Source organism: Cinclus cinclus, chromosome 4 (genome assembly GCF_963662255.1).
Source record: "Cinclus cinclus chromosome 4, bCinCin1.1, whole genome shotgun sequence".
Taxonomy (NCBI): Eukaryota; Metazoa; Chordata; class Aves; order Passeriformes; family Cinclidae; genus Cinclus; species Cinclus cinclus.
In genome coordinates, this window is record NC_085049.1 from 62,950,930 (window position 1) to 62,975,195 (window position 24,266).

The window sequence follows — 24,266 nt, forward strand, 5'->3', positions numbered from 1 at the left end:
TCCCAATTCATCCTTGTGCTTATGGAGAGTATGGTGTGGGTATCAGGCAGTGGTGGATTGGCACCAGGAAGTAAGAACATGCTGGTATTTTGCATTTTTATGAGAATAAATCAATTAGTCAAAATCAGTTTTCAAACCCTATATACCTTGAAACTTCAAATAAACTTCTCCTCACAAAAAGTCAGTATTTGCATGAGAGAAGGGAATTTGAAAAATTTAACATCCGTAAGTTTAACATGAAAACGATAGAAGATGTCCAACTCACTAGGATCTTAGGAGACAAGATTATTCCCACTGCCCAAAACATCTGGTAGAATGTGTTTTTTAGCTATGAACTCTGGCATGACTGCAACAGTTTTCAAGTTGGAAGGGGAAACTGCTCATCTCTCCTTTTCTCCAAGAGCATGAGGTATTGTGAACATTTCTGTGGAAGTGACTGGATGCTACGTGAAGCCACAGAGGCAGAAGAGAGATTACTCCCAAATTTCAGGTAGATGGTACCTGATGAGGCAAAACAATTGCAACACAGTTATTCTCTTTAATAAGCAGGTCACCACAGCTTTTTTCTCAAAAAGGTTAACACAAGGTTTATTTTATCATACAAATCAGATTGTGTACAAGGCAAAACATACCCTTAGTTATAGGCAGAGTGGGTCTCCACACACCCATGTATTGCTGTACTGCCATTTGCACTACAGTAATCCTGAGATATGGACAAAAGCCCTAAAAATCTTTTAATCACTCTTGCTGTAGTTACCTCCATTTGGGAATTAAAAACCTTATACAGTTTGGAGTCAGGAAAACAAATTTCCTATAAACAAAATATCCAAGATAATGGTCTAATTCCCTGCTGTCATCCAGGCTCACCAGCAAGAGCACTTGAACAAATCAAGATATGGAAATATGCAAAGTTACTCCATTAACACTGTAAAATGCATACACAGCTAAGATATTTTTGCTACCTTCAACTACTACTGTCTTCATGAACTGTGTGCTCTGTGTGTCAAACTTACATATCCTATGAACTTACCAAAGAGTTCTTTACACCGTGTGTTAAGTTAGTAAAAAAACCCCAACATTCTTTGCTTCCTTTCAATATGAAGTTATAGATGGTATAGAAATATTTTTAAAAGCTTATAAAAACAGTAGAACTACAGACTTTTAAAGACGTTTCTCTAGTATTAAAGGCTACTTGAACACCTTCATTTTGCTGCAAGACTGTGTTTTTCATTAAATGACATCAAAGTATCTTTTGAAAAAAAAGTCATAGGTAAAGAAACGTTAGACATGTTTGGAGTTTTTCTTTAGTTTTGCAACACACAAAAAGTTACACTATATATTATGGCTTTCATTTATTTATCTACTCCTTTAGTAGCAGTGTTATCATGGATTTAAACATTAGATGTTGTAAATAATTAACCTGTCATGTACTTCAGACTGTCCTTGAGTTTTTTAATTTAAAAAATGTACAGAAAGAAACAATTATTAGAGGGAAAATTAGGAAGCTTCCAGAAAGCCTTAAATAGAAAGAAGCACCTGTAGGAGAAGGTTTTCAGAGAAATTTTTAACTCAGTTTATAATTTTAATTTGATTTTTAAAGTAATTTAAAATTGAAGTTTTAATTTAATATTTTTGGCTAAGTAAAGGCCAAGCCAAATATCCCATGTACTTCAATAGTCAGGACTTCCTACTGAGCTTCATTTCAGAAATGTTTACATACCAGTATGATAGTATTATGCTACTGAAGTAATGATCACTCTTTAAGGGTTGTTAATAATGCCAGGTAATAGATTTGGTATGCAGCTATCTGAAAAAGGCCACAATAGTGCTAAACCAACATGACTCAAAACTGCAACACAACTGCTCAATATTTGGTGTTTTTCACTACCAATGGAAGGAGAGGTTGGGTACAAAAAAAGGTGCTTGAGTCAGTCAAAGACTTCAATTACACATTGCTGTATTGTTAATGGCTATATTATTCATATATTTACATTTTGAGGATTAAAGATGCATTCAAATCGGACAAGCTATGACAACATTCAATTACACGTAAATAAAAAGAATTCTAGGTTCATAGCCAAAGTAGTAACAAAAAAAAATCTCATTGTGCAGTTGATGTAGCATTTACAAGAACAACTTATGAAATCAATAGCAAAGACTGTGGCACCGAATTTGAGAATATATTCAAGCTGTAGTTTTACTCAGGGCAGAAGAGTTGCCAGCTGAATAAACCTAACTGACAACTGTACTTTCCAGCTCTTTGTAAACAAGGCTCCATGTTGTGCAAAAGAGGAGCTTTTGCTCCCCTTTTCCTTCAAGGAAGGTATCTGAAAGTCAAGCTGTAGTGATTGTTTCTGACAGCAGTAGAATAAAGAAGCAAATAGAAAAGTAGGTGTATATATAAAAAAGTTCTTCCAATAAAAGCATCTGTCCTGGTTTGATTTTGTTTATGAAAAGGCACTTTACGTATTGCTACAACTCCAATACTGTACTTGTCCTTTCAGTTTTTCTGTTAAAAGGCTGCATTGCAAGGCAGCCAGCATGAGGATGCAAATGTTCTTTACACAGGCCTATCTCCCACAAATTGTATAATTACACATAGTACCTTACACTAGTTATTTAGAAGAAGAGATTCGTGTTCAAAATAATAACAGGTCTTCAAACAATACTTCAGTGATGACAGATGATCTGTCAGAGACAATACACCACCTGTAGTGAGTTCACACTGATAAAACTGGCAATGTAAATCTTTCAGAAGTGAGTCCTCAGTCTTTTGTTTTCCTCTCGCAGTCTCTCAATTTCAGCTACTAAGCTTTCATTTACAGAGTATCTTTCAAGTAAAGCGTGCATTTCATTCTACAGGAAAGAAAAAAGTCCCAATCAGTAATAATAAAGTTAGTAATTCCAGTTTTATCCTATTGGCTTTCATATTTCTTTTTAAAATGAAATAACATAGATAATTCTGTTTTTAAAAACTTTTGATAAGAAAGGTAAGATTTTCCCTTTTATGCTGACACACAGTATTTTCATCATTAATACATTAGTGAATATTTTATCAAAGGATATTTTGCAGTTCTTCAGGATGAGACTCTACTAATGCAGATTCCATTAAAATGCTCAGAACCCAGACAAGGTTTTCTAATGCAGATCAAAAGAACAAAGAACCATAAAAAGGTGAATCTAAAGAATACAGAATAGCTCAGTATGCATGCAGTAACTCTTAAGTGCAGCTTTCTATTTTAATTCCATCTATCTTCTCCTTACCCCAGACTTTGGCCCTTTCCAAAGGGCAGCCAAATTTGTTTACAACTCTTGAAATATGGAATTCATACCTACTCAAACCCTAGGTTCCCTTTATTATTTATTATATTATTTTCCCAAAGAAAAAGCAATTTAACAGATGGCCATTCAGACTTTCCCCCTCCTTCACATGAAATTGTCCTTTTCTTGGTCTTAATAAAGAAAATAGATTTTCAGTTTTGAGGGAAGATGGCATGCCTTGGTATTACCAAAATTGAATTGGCAAAAAGCTGAATATATTTCCCATTATGGTCCATGTACATACCAACTGCATATGGAACTGCTTGATCATCTCCACTTGCAAATTCACAATATCTCGATGGCATGCTTCTCTGGGGGAAGAATTGCAAAAGGAGGATGCTTAGACTTATTTAGGAAGCAGTCTCTCTCATACCCTCAGCATCCAAAACTCCACAAACCCTCACCTTCACTCTCATCAAGTCTAGAAACCCTTAGACCATGAAGCAATTCTCTACAGCTTATTTTGGAATACTTTTGCTACTGATTACCAAAGTTTTGACATTGATTTTCTTAAGTACCATTTTTTTCAGCATATAAGAAGATCTAGGATTTTTCAGTTTAGAAACATAAATATATATATGGTGAAATCAAGATTCTTTTTCACTTGCAAGCTATAAGATCCTCTCACTTTACCATTCTAAGCTAATTTTCAATCCCTTGATCACAAGTGCTGCAGAGGAAGATAAATATCTGTACCTGAAGATAGACCTTTTCAGTACACGACTTTCAACACGCTTTCATAAAAGGGCCCAAAACATCAACTGTGATAAATTATACATTACTCTCAAGCCCATGGAATAATCCAGGTTAATCTACCTAAAAAGCAGTGGCAGTGTTGTCTGCAAAGTGGACATGAATTTGCTAATTCATGGACAACCATTCCACACTATAAAAACCATGCTTGAAAATAGCCTCTGATCATGACATTAATACAACAGTTCCAGGAGCTGAGGAAAAACAAGGAGAACAGCTCACAGCAAAGCAGGCAAGCTCCCAAGTTCTTCCTGAACAGTGCAGCACAGTGCAGCTGTCTGGGACTGAGTACTACACTATGGGTACCACTGGCGTGACAAAGTAAGGTGTTTCTTAAGTGGACACACAAAGATCTTACTTCATTTTCCTTTCCTCAAACATATGGCAAATCCAAAGGGAATCTTCACTTTCCTTTTCCACAGATTACTGTGCTACAGAATTCCTACTGGAGGCAATCTTGAAGTGTATCAAGTATAGATGCCAGCTAGCATCCCATAAATCCAAAGATGCAGGCTATCTCCCAAGGACAGGGAGATAAAGAAACAAACATCTTTTTGGAACCAAATTAATTATATATTATTCCTGATTTTTTCCTGAAGGTTCATGGTTTTTCCCCCAATAACCTGAAGAGGAATGCATTTCAGGCAAGGAAGATAAAAATCCTTTCCTCAGATTCCAGCAGATGAAAGGCAGTTACATTAATGGGAAACTTACAATAGTTCCCTTCCCTGTTACTGACCCCAGTACTAACAATTTTTTATGATCCGTTTAAATATATCTGCAACTTACAACTGGGAGAAGAGCCAGCAGAGCCTTCCAGCCACTCCAGAAAGTATAGGCCAGAGGAGAAACACAGTATCTAAGCTTCCAGATCTCAGGTACTGGAAGTAAAATACTGACAAGCATAGCTTCTAACTGTGGGGTGCCTGAACACAGACTTTAAAGAAAACACATCTACAATACATAGTCTGCATTTGAACTTACAGCAAGTACAGGTTTTCATCAGATGTGTGTTTATTGCCATAAAATTTCAGGGCAGTTTTACCATACTATATTTATGTAAAGACATTAAATAACATTCAATGTATTTTTTCTGTTGGCAGATACAGAACAGCCATAGTACACAGACCTACTAAGCTAGTTTTGCTTTGCTTTTTGTCATCAAGACAGCAGCATTTCCCCATCTGGCAATTCTTCTCCATTTCCATTCAACCTACTTCATCTTAAACATGGGTTGGGAAGTGATCCCCTAGATATGATTCGCTTAACTTCTTCACTTTCTTCAAACTCCACTCTAAATAGAACTGTGCTAATTTGACTTCTTTAAAAGACAACTGGAATGTTGGTTAGATACCCACAAAGTAAGCTGACACCAACCATCTCTTACTGCACAGACATTATTTCAATGCAAAGTTCCACCAGCAGAAATACACACACTCTGTTTTACCTTACACATGCCAAGATAACAACAATCAAAGCCAACACAAGTCAACTGGCTATGTCAAACTCTACTCACTGTCAAGTTGAAATTTATCCTGCTGGGATAGGGAGATGAGCAAAGAGGGAAAGAAATAAGTGCAAGGCTTCAGGAAAAGAGTAGAGACCTCGCTATCTTACCATCTGAGAAATACTCACTCACTCTGGAAACACCAGCAAAGTCATGTACCAACAGCCCTCAGAGGCATCAGTCTAATTAGTCATCAGAGCTATTAAAAACTAAAGTTTCATACCTAGATTTTCAAAAACAGGGCTATAAATAGTGTAATTTTCTAATCCAAAGAGAAATTTGTTTGAGCAGATGCTGAAACACCGAATTAAGGAAACATATCACTGAAAGCAACAACACTCTGCAGGAATACCAGTACCTGAAGTCATCCATTGTTTCTTGTATCATATTCTGAATGAAGTTTATTTGAACTGCTGTCAGAGGTGCATTTGGTCTGCTACTCCCAATGGTTTCTACTATTTTTTCTGACAATGAGCTTGCAACTCCAGCAGTGACAGGTGGTGTTATCTTTGAACCTTTACAATTGAAAATAAAACACTGAGAACCCTCAAGACAAATAAAAACCACTCATATACTGCATTACACTGATGCATTTTTAAAAATATTTATTTTAATTAATTAATTTTACCTCAACTATTGCTTGGTAATAAAAAAACAAATCAGATTTATAAGGAGTCTTTTCAGAGACAACTAGCGACATTCTAGGAAAGCTGGCTCAATCTACAGAATTGAGATCAGATGTTCTTTTTTAATGCTAAGTCCATTTTATCAGATTTCACATCAGTTTACAATTAACCACACCTAGAACTGGGCCAAAATTATCAACTTACTTGTTGAGGTAGTACCATTTACGGGTAGATCATATGCAGGAGGGGCCTGAATATTCTTCATTAGTTTCTCATTTGCATCAGGAGTAGATGATGGTGGAGAACTTAAAGTTATAGGTTCTATGCTTGGTAAGCTTGGTTTCGAAACCTGACAACAAAAATAATTTTTTTTTTATTTGAAAGATGAAATCTACTTGCTACAATTGTCTAATTGCACTTGAAGACTAAGTTTTCTGAAATGCACTTCCAAATACATTTGCTCTTGGGAATCTGTTCAGAAATGCATGCTTTTCATTTCCTAGCAAGATATCTGAAAAACTGATTGCTAAAACATTCCAAATTGCCTAAAGTCGGCACACAGAAGCAAGCGCAAAAGATGGGGGCCTCTAATTTTCACATCAAAAATGTTGTGACTAAGCTGTATCACTCTTAGCAAACTCAGACTTTTCAAGAGCAATACAAAAGTAGCTAAGCTCTGTGCAGAGGCATATCAAAGATATCTCGAGAAAAACAGAGACAGAAAACAGGGGAAGAAAAGGGTGGAATTGACCTAACAAACAACCATCAATCATACCCATGCAACCATCCAGTGATCCTTCTTGATTTTCTACAAAAATCAAAATACTTCTCAGGCTATGTGTTTTGATTCATGGGAACTTAGATAATCTGACCTTATTTAAGACAAACATACATTTACCTTCCATTACTGAAGGCAAATTCACCTATTTCACACAAGGTTTTACAGATTTGTGTTAACAGTGTGCAAAGAGAGTTGCAAAATAAAATCAGATGGGGCGTTACTCAGGATTTCTTTCTTCAAGCAGTAATACTCTGTCAAGATTCCAAAAGGACCACTCATAATAAGAATACCTGCTTTAAGATAGCTTTAGACTCTTGTTTTCCAAGACTTATCTTCTTAGAGTCAGTCTCGGGATGTTCCTCTTCTTCTTTAATAGGTGATCCTGCAAGTGCATGTAATGGGCTAGACTGTGTCCCTTGTGCACTACTGACCACTGGGCTTCTTTTCACTGGAAAGGTAATGGTCGGCTGTGGGAGAAAATCCAAACCCAACAGGTAGGACTGGAAATCCAGGCCTAAAATGAAAAGGGAAAGATGAAACATATAGGTCAATAAACATATACACCAAATCCATCCCACAGTTAAAATGCCTGCACACTCATACAAAACTGACTGACAAAAGAAATCACCCAAAAATGTGCTCTAGAAAAGATACATCCTTCCATCTCACTTATAAGGGTGGGGGCACCATAAGAGTAATAAAAAATAAAAAGCCTCTGTATATCACTACAAATTGTATAAAGGAAAAAACCCAATCACTTTAGGACTATACTCTTGACTTCCTGGTACCATATTGTGTCTCTCAATGTGTCAGACTATTTCCAGAAAAGCTGTTTCAGTGTCTGTTTGGGTCATTTGTTTGTTTTCAATGGTATGACAAAATCAGTATGTGAGAACTAGCACAGACCTCCAAAGGCCTATCACTGGTATAAGCTTACCATTTCCTTGAGGATCTTCAGTCACTTTATTTGCAATAATATCTACAAAACAGCAGAACACAAGTAGATGAAGTGTTTATTTTTATCACTGCATCGAATTACTACTCAAAGACAGATTAAAATATCAAATAGGTACAGGAGTCAGTAAGAGACAAATGATGCTCTACAAATTCTAGTACTAGTAACTTACCATCTCTGACAGGAGAAAACACATCTCCTAAACTACTTCGACCCAAATCATCAAAATTTTTTAATTCACCACTCTTCCCATGATCTGTTTCTTTAGATGGAATGACATCCAAGCTGGAACTATGGGGAAAACCTTCAAAGGACAATATCATTCAGTTAGTAAGTGACCTTTTCAAAAAATAACATAAATTATGGCTAAACAATTTCACACCAAGCATGATACTTGTGAAATCCAGTAAGCACTTCAGAACTGTCTGCAGATGCTAGTTAGAGGGCCAATTTTAACTTCCTCATTTGGGCTGTCAACAAAGGTACTACAACTAAAAGCTAAAGAGGAGGCTTGTAAAATTGGAGAACCCACCCATGTTCAGAGAAATCACTATGATGGGTGCAGCAATTTTATGATGGATCAGGTGAAGTGTAAAGTAGCCACTACACCTTCTGCTAATAAGGTAACCATATTTAGATGATAAAAACTTAAATTTGTTCTGCAATAAGAAAAGTTTGCTGTACTAGGGCCATTAAGCATTCCAAGGGAAATTATATGAAACACCTTTTTTAAAGCTTATCTAGTGTTAGCATATTCTCTGCTTATTTCTAATATTAGAAAAATCAATGCATATATTCTAGTATTAGAAAATCAAATTTGAATTACAACTGCAGACACAAAAAAACCCAACCAAACTTGTTCCTAGACATTTCCTCACTCTACTTTCAAGGCCCATCCCTTACCCAAGCCAGGGGGGAAGGGGGGAAGTTAGATTTTATATGCATGGTACCAAGGACAGTTGACTGAATAATGGAAGTGCATCTTAAGTCCAAAAAAAATCCCCAGTAATTATTCAAACAACAGGTTTTAGAAAGTGAATTGAACTGCTCAGACAACTACCAAAAAAACTTTGGTAATTTCACTAAACGTTCATAAAACTGTAAGTACTGCTCTATATGGGATTGCTTGTTGAAGTGATCCAAATATGACTGTGTGGGTGACTGCAATTAATCTTGTCCTTGTATTTACATTAAGTAGAATCTGAGTCATGTTTACAATTTCACATTTAAACGGATTAATGTATTACATTTTTCACTCCTTCAGATGTGTCAGTTGTGACACCAACATGGGATTGCACCTGCTAGTTAAGTAAATACTTGGTATACTGAGTCAAATCCAAAGTGCATTATCAACCTGCGTGACAGAGTTTAGAGGATCTACGTGGAAAAAGTGTGACGTAAAATTGGGCAAAAATATCTTGTGCACTTCTATCCATTCCCAGTAATCTAAATGTAGTAAGGTACCTAAAGCACAGAACAGTTGTAAATGGGAGTTTATGGAAGCCAGCTCAAAGTACATCCAGCCTTCTCATCATATTTAAACTTCATTTATGCTTTTGTACTTTAAAAATACCTGTGACTGAAAGCCTCAATTTTGTTTAAATATGCTATCACATTACTTCACTGAATGCCCCTTATTTCTCCAAAGTTAAATCCCATGAACAGATCTAGAAGAAATTCCAGACAACAATGAAATTTGTGGTATCTCATCCATTCCCATTTTTAACCTTAAAGACCCTATCTTCTGGAGTATTCAGAGGCCTTTAATCTGAGTGTTCACTTTAAAAGCAAGGAAAACTGTTTTGCTTGGCAAACCTTTACTTTCTTAAAACATTTATTTATTATGCATGATCCTCTTTAAGGGGTTTCAGCCATTACATCATCAAATAAAGAAAATACTCTGTATGCTTTAACCAAAATACTATTTTCCATACCACTCAGTAGTGTTGATTAGCAGCCCTTCTTCCATACACAATAAACATTCTACTTTCATCCCATACTTCACTGCATACCCTGGGGAGGTCATTAATACACATCCCTATGGACTGCAGTGGCTTATTGCCTAATTACTGTTACTAAATGTATTTCTCCTCCTTTTAAAAGGGAGGGGGAAAGTGCTGTTACATTAAAATGGATTGAAGATAGTTTTTTTTCAAGAATCAAACCAACAGATTTGATTGCTGATTCGGTATTTTCAGAACTCTTGAATTAAATAAAATTTTCAGAGTACATTTCACACAGTGGCAGTTTTGGAATGCTCAGAATTCTTATAAAGAACTTGTTAATTTCAGAGACATAGATAGCAAGTACAGTTATACAACTAATCATACTTGCACCTATATTTAACATCTTTCCTACCACGTGATAGTGGAATCATGCCACTCACAAAAATACAGTCAGTTGTCATTTGGGTTTTTGGATTAGGTTGCTTTTTTATCCTGTGTTTTCTTCGGTTGGTTTTTTTTGGGTGAGGTCTGTTACTCCCATTTGTTAACAAAATTGCAAATCTTTATCTCTACATTCCATGCAGACACTGCATCAGAAACTCTATTATGTACATAAAGATAATCTACAAGAAGTCAGAATGCAAGAGACAGTCCCACAGTACCACCACAATTTCAAGACTTCATGTGTCTTAAGCTTATAGTAGGACCCAATTTATGTCCTACAGTCTCATAGCATGTGTTATGCAGTGGGGAGGGAAAAGAAGTATATGTATGTGCATGCACATCCACACAGCAGTTCCCAACAAATGCCCTTGCCTCAGTGAAATTTCCAGACTGTAATGGTCAAAACACAAAATATTGCTTCCATCTTCCATATATGCCAACTATTGTAAGAGTAGGAGCACAACATTACCTGTTTTCTCCTGAAAAATCTCTCCTCCCTTATTCTCATTTGTCAGTGTAAGATGAGAGGAAACTGTTGCTGATCCTTGAGAGGCAATGTTTTTGATGCCAGTATTTTGAATTCCTCCCAGATTACCACCAGCTTTGACTTCTACTCTTTTGGACACAGGTTTATTTGAAGAACCTGTGAGGTTAGACTGAAGAAAACATAGAACCAATGAAGAGAAGCTATTATTTCTTCAGCCAGCAGTAAAAATACAAGACAATATACTTTCCTTTTTAAAAACAGCAAAAACAATCAGTTCAAGTTGCAAAAGTTGCCTAGGAGATATGCTTTTATAAATACAAAAAAAAAGTGTCTTCATGTAACTTCAAAGAGCATGGGAAACATCCATATTATCATACAGATACTGTGAGGATCTCCACAAGGATAGCAACAATTTAACAGTGGAGTGACCCCATATGAGTCAATTTTGATTCCAGATTTAGACACAGCAGAAAAAAAGACATTATGACATTATTAGGGACTACAAATTTTACAGGTAGTTAACCACTAGCAGCAAGTGTGCTAGAGGAGAAGGTATGTCTCAGAGTGGTAAAGAATCCATTTCAAAGGTTCTCTCAGAGTCCACTAACTGGAAGCACAGGATTTCTGGAAACAGTAGAGCCTAATTAAGTCTTGGAAGAACTTCTTAAGTCTTCTCTATTATACAATTAACTTCTTTACGGTTTATATGAGCTAGCAGAAGTCCATACACAGGACACAGAAAATATCTTCAGATGAGCAGCCCTGTGTCTTCTCCTTAAGCAGAAGGGCCATTACAGACCTTTCTGCTACTGCCTACAAATAACCAGAGGTGCCACAAACTGATCTGTAAAGTTCTGTAAGATCTGTACAGATCTGTAAAGATTTATCCACACCAGAAAACCTAGAAGACTGTAACTTCCACTTATTTCTACACTGAGGTCAGCAGGTGGGGGGAATTCCACATTAACAATATCTAAAACAGCAGTTAAGACCAAGCAGTTTATAATTCCTACACTGGTATGATCTAATTTTGTTGCCATCTGTAATGCTTAGACAACGAATGCTAAACTTCTTTTAGAACTTAAACTCATGCTTTGCTTTCATTAATCTGCATATTGAATAATAAAAATACCTTGGAAGAAGTGCTACTGAACTGAAGACGTATGCATTTCACACAGCCTTTGTGAGCAGTAACTGTTTTCACTGGTGATGTCAGTTGTCTTAAGTCATACTGGCAGATCTTTCCCCGGGAACATCCTATTGCCAAAGTAGTACCATCAGGCATGAAGTCTACTGTGGTCAGAGGAAAATCAGCTACAATTGTTGTCAGTAACCTTCAAATACAGGAAAGGACAGGATGAATCTTTTAGAATTCGCAAGTTGGACTTTTCAACACAGAATATCTGAAAAAAATAAATATATGTAATATATAAAAGCTTTCATAATTCAGCTACAGGTCAGTAGTTCAACTTCCTCGGTGCAAAGTAAATTCAGTGAACTATTTTAAGAAACAGTGGATCAGGCCTACACCAAGCAATAACACTTAACAAGAAAAAAAACTGCATATGCCCCAAAAGACTTCATGGGGACAGAATCAACAGCCTTCAACATTATTTACTGCTATCATCATTTGCCGCAGCAATCATACTATATACATCTTCTCATCCTCTAGCTTCCCAAGCCTATCAATTCTACCCTTTCCACAGCTCTGGGAAAAACTTCAGGTCTCAGTTTGAATCCTTCTACTACATCCTTCCAAAATGTAAACAGACAGCTGCTCTATTCAGCTAGAGTAAAAACACTACTCATGCTAAAGCCAGTGTCCCACGAAACCATCTGCCATTCTATCCTCCTGCGAAAAAGTCCCATCACCCATGTCCCATCCTTCCTGCCTTTTCATCCAACATTCTCCCCATCTCAGCAGCTCTGCACACCACTTAACTCTTTTATCTTTACTAGAAAAGCAGGCAAGCTAAGCTCACATGGCTGATGGTCCCCACAGGCTGTACTGCCCCTCACAGAAATGAGCTGCTCTTTATCAACAAGAAAAGCCCCTAACAAGCACTGGAGAACATAAACCATAAAATGGACTTCAATTAGTTCCCACATGCCTCAGGGTTTTTCAACTGTTTGTTTGTTAACTTAGAAAGCAAAACGGACTATGGGGCAGGCTCTCCACTTCAACCGTTCTGCACTGGGGCTGAATGAAATAATTCATGTCATAATTAGGCACATTTTTTCAGTCTATAAAACCCAAATAAGGAATCTTCTAAAATCAAAAGGTCTTTCATATACTTACTTTTTACTCAGAGTGTCATAGAGAATAATTCTTTTATCCAAACCTACAGTTACAAGCAACAGCTTATTGACTGGAGAAAAGCAGATTTCTGAGGCTGGTGCTTTATGAGTATTTTCAAAATTATGATATGGGTTCTGGCTATTTACATCCCAGAGAGTTACATTTCCACTGTCAGAAACAGTGCCCAGCAAGGATTTCTTAAAAGATGAATATTTCAAGTGTCGAATAGGCTGTAAAACAGACATAAAAATGAATTTTAATACCAATATTAAAAATTATATTATTTTCTGAAGACACAAACAGATTAGGAATACAAAGTTTAAGTAGTCTATAATGGCTTTCAACTCTGAAACAGAAAAACCAGAAAAAAATAATTTTGCATTACAATGCCATTTTTGCTATGGGGAGGAAGACTTTTTTTTTTTTTTTACTTTTACAGGGTACCATAGGAGCTGCTCAGCAATATTACGAAGAAAAATGAAACTTCCAGAAAAGTTTCCCAATTTTCAGCAAATATCATGCCTTCATACAAAAAAACCCCACATCACATCTAAAATTATAGGAGTGCCAAAGTACATTATTTCACCAACTAGTCTACCCGGCCAAGAATGTCAAACTTAATTCCCCTTCACTGACTTGAGGTACTTGGATATCAGTCAATCTGATGAGACACACAGAACAGACTTCAACCTGTGGACTAAGACCACAACAGAGGATAACATGCATGGTTTATCACACACAGCCTTGCTATCCCAGCACCAGGTAATCCAGGAATTCAACTTGCCTTTCAGAAAAGATATTTTGTTTCCACCACATTGCTTCAGAGCATGTTTCAGATGCTCACTGCTCTAATACCACAGTACTCAATTTCCTGATGAATTCTACTTATGACCCATCTGCACCTATTTGCTCCTGTGACCATAATGCCCTCACACTTAAACAGCTTCCAAACTCCTCAGTGCTGCTATCCCCTGTTTTAAAGAACAGCAAGTTCACCTTCCTTCAGGCTTTATTTTGCTATAAAAAAGAGAGTCCCCCAGGACTGCTTTTTCAGTACCATCAGGTTTTTTTGCAACTCTCCCAGTATGAATCTTTCTTGAATATGGACAACAATAATATTTTATGAGCCTCAAAATATTTTGCTAGTCTTTGCAACAGCAGTAACATTTCATCCATTTTATACTGTAAAGATCCACCCTGAAATATCCTAGATTGAATTTTCTTTTTTGAGTCTGTTTTGGTGATTGTCACTTTATATTAAGAAACCCACCTCCTCCTCTCCCTTGGGAATTTTGAAATCCTACTCTAATAAGAGCCTCGCTCGTCCCCTAAATCTGGTATCATGATTTCTACTCTGTCACAATTATTCCTGAGTCTATAGCTTCAATCATTTTTTGATACTGACACAATCCTCTCTTACGGGCAAATGCCTTCCTACTGGGTTTCAGCACAGCTCTACCTAGAACCACAGAATCATTAAGTCTGGAAAAGAACTCAGAAGATCATCAAGTCCAAGCCCTACCCCAGTACTGCCATGTTTTCCACTAAACCATGTCCCTAAATGCCACACCTATGTGTTCTTTTGAATGCTTTCAGGGATGATGACTCCATCACTTCCCTGACCAGCATGTCTCAATGCCTCACTACCCTTTTAGAGAAGAATTTTATCCTAAAGTCCAATCTAAACTGGTGCAACTTGAGGCCATTTTCTCTTCTCCTTACCTGTGAAAAGAGAACAACCCCCACCTTGCTCATACCTATTTTTTCAGGTGGTTGTAGAGAGCAATAAGGTCTCCCTGTGATTCCTTTTCTCCTGGCTGAACAACCTCAACTCCCTCAGCTGCTCGTCACAAGACCCGTGCTCCACACCCTTCCCAGTTTTGACCTTACTTCTACTATCATAAGCACTACTGAAAATATTGAACAAGTTCGACAATGAAAGTATTTTTAACTTCATTTTAAAGGAGGTATGTGTTGCTTCATATTCTTCCAGCATCATTTCCAGCACTTGTATTGTGTGCCTTGCTGGAAGCTAAATTGTTTCAACCCTGCTTTAAAGAGGTGGCACCTTCAACTGCATATTCAAATAGGAACGAGTACAACTCTTCATCATTAATACAGTCCTCTGCTGGTCACAATTTTATCATCATTTTTTTCTGTTTCTTTGCATTGAAAAAATACTGAGAGATGCAGGAGTAACATCTTTAATTACAAACAGGATCTACACAGGCAATATTCCTGATCCTCACAGTTCTTCACCTCTGAACACCTTCCTCCTTACTGCCCTGGCATCTGCTCATGTTTCATTTTCTCACTGCTGTACTTCTGCCCACCAAGATTACTCTCTTCCAGCTCTTCTCAAATCTCCCTGGCTATCCTACCAAGCCATCCATTTCCTTTTCTCCTTTATCCTTATAATCTCACAGGTCTGGGCAAGTGCTCCATTTTCTTTCATATGCCTATATTCCCCATACTACCATTGCTCCCCACTTTTAGCTTTAAAGCTGATAAGCTTTTCACTATATAGAGTGGCCAGAATCCATCACACTCCTTTACAAACCAGCCAGCTGTTCAAACAGCTAAACTAAATCCTGTTGCTAGGAGAATTGCACCAGGCAGTCAAGACTTGAACAAACATTTTACTTTGAAACAAACTTTAATTTATCCTCCCAACAGCAAGCAGATAAGAATCTGGTAGTCTAAATGAATACCAGTAGCAAAGACAAATTATGGGATCTGCAAACAACTCTGCAAGAACTCAATTCTAATAAAACACAAAGGTGTTCTAAATTAAAATCAATTAACAGAATGTAGGCCAGTGGTCCTATGAAAAGAATTTTGTTTAAAGTCAGAGAAAGTACTGCAACCTTGGGCTATCCTACTACTTGTAGAATCGACACAACATGAGAAATTAGTTGGCATGGAAAACTACATTCCATCATGCTGAATCAAACATAGACAACCTAAAATTTATAAGGTTAGTTCAACTTCACATTCCTCAATTCTAAAAAAAGTTACTATGGAGTGGTGACCCTTCCTAAGCCAGAAAACTAGCACCAGGGCGAAACAGCATAATACACTGTTTATCTATTCAAGTTTACTCTTAAGGAAACCTGGCCCCTAAGCTATAAATCAAGTAAAGGCTTTTTAAATCTAACAGAATTACACAAGTCTTCAGATATTCACTTCACTGCAGAATCAATTCACCAATTAAAACCCAAAACAGTAATAAAGCCATTTCTGCACACAAAAGTAAAGACGATTTTTAGGATCAAAGACAAGCTGATAAACTGGGACATCCAGCTAGCCAACTCATTACAAAATCATAGCTTAATTCCATTTTAAATTAAAACTATAATCAAATAACTGCCCTCCCTAAGAAAATGTTATAGACCCTTCGAAATGTGAACAGGAGCTCTTTGTTTGCAATTACTCTAACACATCAAATAGTTTTATCCATCCTAAAGGTCACTCGGCTTTGGAGCAGACTTCTTGATTTCATCTGACAAAATAGTTATTCACAGCGTATCTCTTACTCCTAATCACTTTCTGGCAGAAAGAACTGAATATATCAAACAGGTTCATGCAAATCATCCTCACAAGAATTTCATTTTCCAATTAACTAGCAGCATAGTCCCCACTTTGGATATTAACCTCAGATACATAATCTAGCCACAGACCTCCCTGCAGCTCCTGCCTCACATCCACATTCTTCATAAGATCGTAACGATCAAATCAGAAAAATGACCTGACTATACAGATGGATTTTTAAGATCAAACCAAGTATGAAGTACAATTTTGCTTCAATATAAGTCTGAGATCGGTGATGGATCACACACTACAGCATCTAGGAGCAGAGATAGTTTAAATCTAACAGAGATTTTTCATCAGAAAGTATACCATAATTCCCAAGATGCTATGAGATTGTAAGAGAATTTTCACCACGTTATACTGTTCGTGCAAGACAGGAGAAGAATTTGACACCATCTGCAATCTAAGACTGAAAAAGCTGTTGCAGTAACAGAAAAGGAGTTAAGTCACAACTTCAGAATTCCTTGCAACGCTAAAGGTCAGGTTTAGGACCAAAGCAACAGTTTTGCATCCCCTAGGCAGCTCCTACCTCTGTAAAAATGATTCAGTAAACAACTAAAGCATGCCCAGAACTCAAACACATGGCTATCCACAGGACAAGACAATTCACACTAAGAGCACACACTGGAATTTCCACTGGGACAACACAGCTCATTTACTACTGCAAATGTTCTTATATCAAGGCAATTCCCCTTGTGATAACAACTAATTCTTTTAATATCTTTTGAGTCTGCAGAAAGGAATTGCAGTGGCAAACCCTACCAAGGTTCTTAAGTAGTACATATGCTTTGTATTTGCCTTCTGCACAATCTTCCTTCAAACTAGTTCTCCCAAATACTGACTAAACACCTAAGTAGCTGTTAAGATAAAACCTCATTACTTTTCTCTTTGTGCAGCTGTGCAATTTTAATCTACAGATTAAATAAACTTATTTCCAAATACAGGCTTGCTTCCACCCCCACTGTACAGATAGCTTTGAGTAAGTTAGGATCCAGGCTGCATGGTCTTTGCCCTCTGAAACAACATACATTGACTGGTGAATTGAAATCCTGCTTTAGTTTGTACAGCCAACTGTGCCTTTATCACTTCTAAGATACCTAGAAGTTTGTTCTTGAGGAGCCTGTGTGTACCAAGTAAAATCTGCTGCAACCTGCATAGAAAAAAAGGCACTTGAGAAATGTGCATTTTGATGCTACTTAGTATTTAAGGCTATAATGCAGAGAGTGGTCTGCTTTGTCCTTTCCTTAAGGGCACTCTTAAAAATTAAAATGAAACAGAATACCAAAACTTAAAAGCTCTTGATATGTACTTTCAATTTCTAAAGACTGCAAATTAAGCTTAGCACCTGAAATGAACTTAACACAGAGAGCCTACCTGTCTGCTGCCATAACCAAAGGGACTACTTGATAAATTGGTGGTTACACTGTGTAGGATGATTTCACCACTCAAAGATCCAGAAACAACATAGCCATCATTCCAATTATATGCAACACATGTGACCTCATCTTTATGCTCCTGTGGGAAAGGGAAGTTAGAAGGAGAATGTTAAAATACATTCTTCCTAATTTATGCTTTTGCAAAAAAAAAAAAAAAAAAACACAAAAAAACTTCAGCTTGATTTTTACTGACCATCTGTAACATTTTAAAATATTTAAGAGTTGTTATGGAATATCACAGAAAACAGCAGCAAAACATACCAAAGATCAATTACAACCACTCTGACTGTTTGCATTAAGTGGTTTTAATAAATTAGTAAAGATTATCACAATTGTATACAATATTTTAAAAAGACAACCACAGAGATATTTACCATAGGTGTTATGAACATTGTTTTAAAGTAAAGTCTCCCAGAAACCAGCAATATTTGAATTTACTTTCTGTTAACCTGATGTACTACTAACAACTTCCCCTTCTGTCCCTTTTAGCATTAATGCATATATTTACCAACCAGTTTTTCAGCACATCACTTGCAGTGTTGATATCGTGTATAATGAACACATTATTTTCCCCTATATTTCTATATAGGGAAGACAATTGAGTACTTCTAACCCAAAAGTAAGGAATTTAAAGTATTGTATTGGCTACCTAGAGGTTTTGTTTCCAACTGTAACTCTGTAAGTCCAAGAAAAAAGAAAATAATAAATCAAAGCTGAAGTTTCATAGCCTCTTAAAACAGTGGTGCTAAATAAGGCTAAACCATCTACTGAAAGCATCTGGGAAAGACACTAAACCATCTTACATTTCATGGATCATAAAAAAATTTTAGAGAATTCATACTGTGTTGATTAGAAGACAACCATCTCCCAGTTTTGCACAACATTAGTTCTGCTACAGTATTCCACAAATTCAGAAGTGTTTTCTCATTCAACATATCAGAAACACCAATTACCTGGAATACAACTCCTGGAAAAAATCCCCATCAGATAACACCAATAAAAATTTGCAAAATAAGAAGTCTATTCTGAAAATTTAAACCATATATTATTATGGAATTGTACTCCGAAAACACCAAGTTACATGTTTGTTAAATTTGCTATTTACAGCACACAAAGAACACAAACTTGAACAAGACGAGATGTGTGCTAGCTCCTATCAGTGACCTTGATCCTACACACACCAGACTCAGAGAAAATATATTTTTCACAGTTGGCAGCAAAACCTGGGAGTAGAAAGCTACACTTCTTCCTCAACCAAACTTACCTTTAGGCTGCGGTGAATCTTCCTGGACTTCAAATCCCAGATATTAACTGTGTTATCAAGGCCTCCACTGACAAGATACGAAGAACTAGAATTCAAGCCCACACATGTCTGCTTTGCCTAACGGTGAAAGAAGGAAAAAAGTAAGCTAAAGATAATTAGGGGATTTATTCAAATCTACTTCAAACACATTGATGTGTGTTTTCATTTTCATCAGCACAAATAGTCCCACTGACAGACAGACCTATTCATACTCCACAGCCTTTGCCTAACAAAAGGCATTTTAAATCAAGTCCAGATTGGGCATACATTTAATATACTTTAAAACATAAATATATTAATTAATAAACCTTCAAATACTCTCATTTCCCCATTCCCATTTAATTTTTGGCACCTTTTCCTCCAATACACATTTCCCCTTTAAATTATAGCTCTGCGTAATCACAGTATTTTATTCAGGTACTGAGGTATTTTTCCAAAAATCCTAAGTTAAGGAAAAAAAACTCTTTAGAAGAAAATCAAGGAGTCATCTAAGTTACATACTTCACATTCCCTAAACATTACAGGGAATATTATAGCAGAAAACCTCATAATTCAGTTAAGTGATTTTTTAAAAATAATCACCGAAGAACCAGTTTTTGGAAAAAAAAAATGTCAATCTTAATGATAGGTCTACATTGAGTACAAATTATTATTCAGTTCCATCATGTTGAAAATTCACTTTCAAGTTCAAGATTTGAGTGAATAAAAAACAAGTCCATCTAATTATTTACATGATAAAATTGTAAGGGATTGCATTAGTTATAGATCAGATTTAATGAAATCTTCAGAACAAACACCCCACCTTTGAAGGTGTTTGCTTCAGCACCCTAAAAGCAAGGTTTGAACACCTTTTCAGAAAATTTCCTGCCCAAATAAGAATTACAACAACTATCCAAGGAGAATAATTAGAATGGTTTAGAACACTAACAAGCTACTTAAGTGACCATGTGAAGACACTCTTCTAAAACTAAGTCACACTTTTTTGAAGTGCCACACTTCCATTTTTCAGGGGGGAAAAAAGCCTTTATCACAACACAAATTCTCTTGTTTCTTGGAATTCCAGAAGCTGGCACACGTACACTCCAAGAACAAACTCTACATAGACTCTTATGTTTTCCAGTGCATAATTCATAGGCATGCACAATACTGACAGCTCAAACTGGGAAATGAAGTTCAAACTTGAGCTATTCCATCTCTAACACATTAGATCACATCTGAACCACTGACTGCCTTATCACATTTGCATAACTGCATTTATATCTTCTTACTGACAGAACTATTTAAATGCACTATTGCCCCCACTCTTTATATGTGTTTAACAATACACAAGGAAATATTTTACATATGCATCATAATTCTAACAATACTAAAATTAAATTGATCCCAATAGGCAGAACAGATGTGAGACACATGGGATACAAAGTGAACTGGGGAAAAAATGAGGGAGAAGCATCACTCATACTTACTCCTTCAGCTATTTCAAAGAGTGGAACAGGTTTGCTTTTACAGCTTGAAACAACTATTTTATCACCAGCAGCAGAAGCAGTGGCCAGGTATCTATCTTTGTCACAAGTTAAGGAGCATAATTGTAGGATACTAGTGATTAATAAAAGCAACAGGAAGTTTCCCTTATTGAACAGAAGACAGATTGGCTAAACAGTCTAAAGCACTTGAAAGGACCTAGAAACAGACACATAAGGCTATTTTCCAAGCTTTCATTAAGAAGCTCTTGAATTAACTACAGCCCTTACTTGCCAATACAAGAGAAACTGCAATTTCTTTGATAGAAAAGATGAGAAATATCTGCCAGGTATTATTTAAGAGCTCTTTACCACTAAGGCAGCTAATCCAGTCTCCAATTCTGCTTCCCTACACCCCCAAGTAAGAGCCCCATTTATCACTAGCTCAAAGGAATGTCTGTAGACTATGGAAGTAAAGAATGGTCCTGGTCATGACAAAGGTTAGACTACTTCACCATACAGTTTCTAGAGTACAAAGAGCAGTTGCCAATTTCTCCCACTCTGTACTGAGAAAAGAAAAACAAAAGCCCAAAAAGAACCTTTTATGAAACCAAGTACCCCAAAGTAATAAGAGCATTTATAGAACTACAGAGCAAGAAGACTGCATCTGCACTGCCACCAAACAAATTGAGTAATCATTCAGTCTTTAGGCCCTTTGCGATTCTGTATTTGCTCATTTAAGAATAACACAGGTTAATTGGCTGGATTTAACACAAGAGAAACAGCAGGCAGAGCAGTGCTTGCTACTGCTTCCATTATTTTAAGGCAGTTTTGTGTAATTTCACAGAACTATGCAGAACCAGAACTAATGCTTTTTATCCCTAACAAGTTGACAAGTCCCTAAAGCAAGGTACTTCATTTTTTTCAGTTTTGGGAGATGAAGAGACTTGGTAGAAGAAAGCATGTAAGACAGATTGTCTGTAGATGAAGTTTACTAAACACATACAAGTGTCTGTGCATATACATGAAAACATTATATATTATTATATATTCAAATTCTCCACAAGCTCCAAAGTCAGAACATTAATTTGCGTTCCAGTTGGTATAACTTCTTTTCTCATACATTAATGTAGACGACAGACATTGAGAACTTGCAGGACTCAGCTGCTATGTGCCAGCATCCTGTCCTCCTTCTGCATCAAGATGAAGCACCACCACCTTCTCCTGTGACAGCCATACCAGCTGCTCTCCTGAGAGCCCACTGGCATTTCTCATATGTTCATCTAACACTGGGCCCCTTATATCATTATCCCAGAACTGGCTTCAGTCAGAGGTGAAAGACCTAAATGGGTCAGATCCACTCTGATAATAAACCACCACCACCCCATGTACGTTCTCCTACACAACAACACATTTGTGCTTCCTCTCCAAATGCTACAGGCAACGTAAAGAAAACCAGTGCTTAGAGGTAAGTGAACACTATCAAAGATTAACGGAATCAAAAAGTCCCAGGAAATAAATATTTCCTCACTGTACTATGTATAGAATTTTACTATAGCAGCAATTACTTTGCTCAAGCTTGCCAGTTAATTAAGCACTGTCTTGAAATAGAGCATCATAATCAATTATAGAAGAAACAAATGAGTAATCTCTACAGTTGGCAGGCAATTCAGGAATATTACAGCCACTAGAAAGGTGCTGGTTTCCAAGATGAGAAACTTCTTCAGAATTATTTACCGTCATGAACTGATTCTGTAAATCCCTTGAGCACGGGGAACCACAAAGCTTTGGTCAAAAGACATACCAATGTTTTTACACAAGACTTCAAAATGTGTCAGGCCTCCATTTTACAAACACCAGTAACAAAAGGAAAGAAAAAAAAACACTGGAATTTTGCAGAACACCCACAGAAATATGGCTGAAACTGTAAAGGATACTATTGCTGGCCCAGCACAGTGAACTGACTGGATGTGAGGGCGTATGTGGGTTGAACTGCTCCACCACAGTGAAAGATAAGGAATCCCATACTTTAATGTCATCTCCTGATGATGCAAAACGTATGCCTTCTTGCATGGCTGCACCTGTTTGGGCAGAAATTAATAAATAAATGAAAATTCACAAAATATGAAAATAAACCAAGCAACCTAACAATTTTAAATGCTACCATTGAAGTTTTCTTGATAACCCCAACATTTAGATTTAGAGAGCTAAACAGTTAGTACTGTTCGGCTGCATATACGAGTGAAAGCAGCAGGCACTCCAAGCTTTTGCTACTTGAATTCTTGCAGGAAATGCATGGTTTCTTCTTTACAAAGGCACCCTCTCTACGGCATCAAGAGAGACTAAAATGAAGCCTTTATCTCCACAGTTCGCAGCTGCCTACCAGGACGCCCCGAGTATCTGAAGGACCCATTTCCCACCAGTAGATGGGGATATACATACCAGAATCAAACTGTTGCACAAGGCTGGAAAGGCCTCACTTAACCGTTCATTTCACCACTCCGAAGAAGGGATCCGAGAATCCTTTAAATTAAACCTTTAGACAGTAGAACACGAGCGACAATGAGTCCACCTTTCATCGCAACTTATAAAACACTTCAAAACAAAAAGGCCAAGAACAATGTACCGCTATTTATTTTGACTGACACCTTTTAAGACTTAAAAACCGGTGCCCGGTTTGAAACGCTGCCAGCGTTACTCCTGGTAATCTTAAACTACCAACAAACAAGGACTGTAAACTTCCCTTCAGCTGAAAGCACAACCACCCCTTAGCCAAAGTTTGCGGGACGTTTCCACACAGCTTTAGGCCATTCGTTCTTACTGTCAGGAGCGTTAACACTCCCAAAACTACACAGGAAATTCAGGGTCCACATCCGCCTTCATGCGGCATCGGCCCGCGGAGCCGCTCCTTCCGCCTCACACGGAGCTTGTCTCCCGCCCCGCAATTCAACCCTGGAGGCCGCGGGAGGAGCCGCTCGGCGCACCCCGCCCCACGGCGACGGCATCGCCCCCGCCCGGCCCCGGCCCCGGCCCCGCTCCCGCGCTCTCCCCGCGGCGCTGCGCACCTGGCCGGGCGGGCACCGGGCCGAGCCCCGCTGCTCGCCCCACCGGCCCGGCCCGGCCCGGCCTGGCCCGGCCCGGCCCAGCGCCGCCTGAGGGACGGGACCGGCCCGGCCCCGGCCCCGGCTCCGCCCGCCCCGACTGGGCCCGGCCGCGAGACCCCGGCCCCGCGCGCGCTCGCGGCCCGACTTCCCGCGCCGCGCCCAAGTTCACACGCCCCGTCCCGGCAGCCCCCGCGCGCCGCTCCCGGCGCTACGGCGGCCCGGAGGGGTCCGGGGCGGTCGGCGGGGCAGCGCT

The 24,266-nt window shown here is 37.9% G+C and overlaps 1 protein-coding gene across 1 annotated transcript; it reads right to left on the reverse strand.

Moving 5' to 3' along the window:
- Positions 1-580: 580 nt before the first annotated feature.
- On the reverse strand, positions 581-24,025 carry NEDD1 (NEDD1 gamma-tubulin ring complex targeting factor). Its single transcript, XM_062492355.1, has 16 exons — positions 23,975-24,025; positions 23,352-23,445; positions 22,847-22,990; positions 20,916-21,010; positions 19,411-19,527; positions 18,085-18,225; positions 13,120-13,349; positions 11,953-12,154; positions 10,803-10,989; positions 8,116-8,247; positions 7,926-7,967; positions 7,279-7,502; positions 6,412-6,556; positions 5,940-6,096; positions 3,566-3,632; positions 581-2,856 (listed from the first exon to the last, which is right to left on the reverse strand). The coding sequence occupies exons 3-16, from the start codon at positions 22,980-22,982 to the stop codon at positions 2,752-2,754; spliced, it is 1,980 nt and encodes a 659-aa protein (XP_062348339.1). The 5' UTR covers positions 22,983-22,990; positions 23,352-23,445; positions 23,975-24,025; the 3' UTR covers positions 581-2,751.
- Positions 24,026-24,266: the final 241 nt, after the last annotated feature.

Coding starts and splice junctions, on each gene's coding strand:
- NEDD1 (XM_062492355.1), bottom strand. CDS start 22,982: ATGCAAGAAGGCATACGTTTTGCATCATCAGGAGATGACATTAAAGTA. Junction 12,155..13,119: donor TATGACACTCTGAGTAAAAA/GTAAGTATATGA, acceptor CTGTATTTGAAG/GTTACTGACAACAATTGTAG. Junction 6,097..6,411: donor AAATGGTACTACCTCAACAA/GTAAGTTGATAA, acceptor TCAATTGTAAAG/GTTCAAAGATAACACCACCT.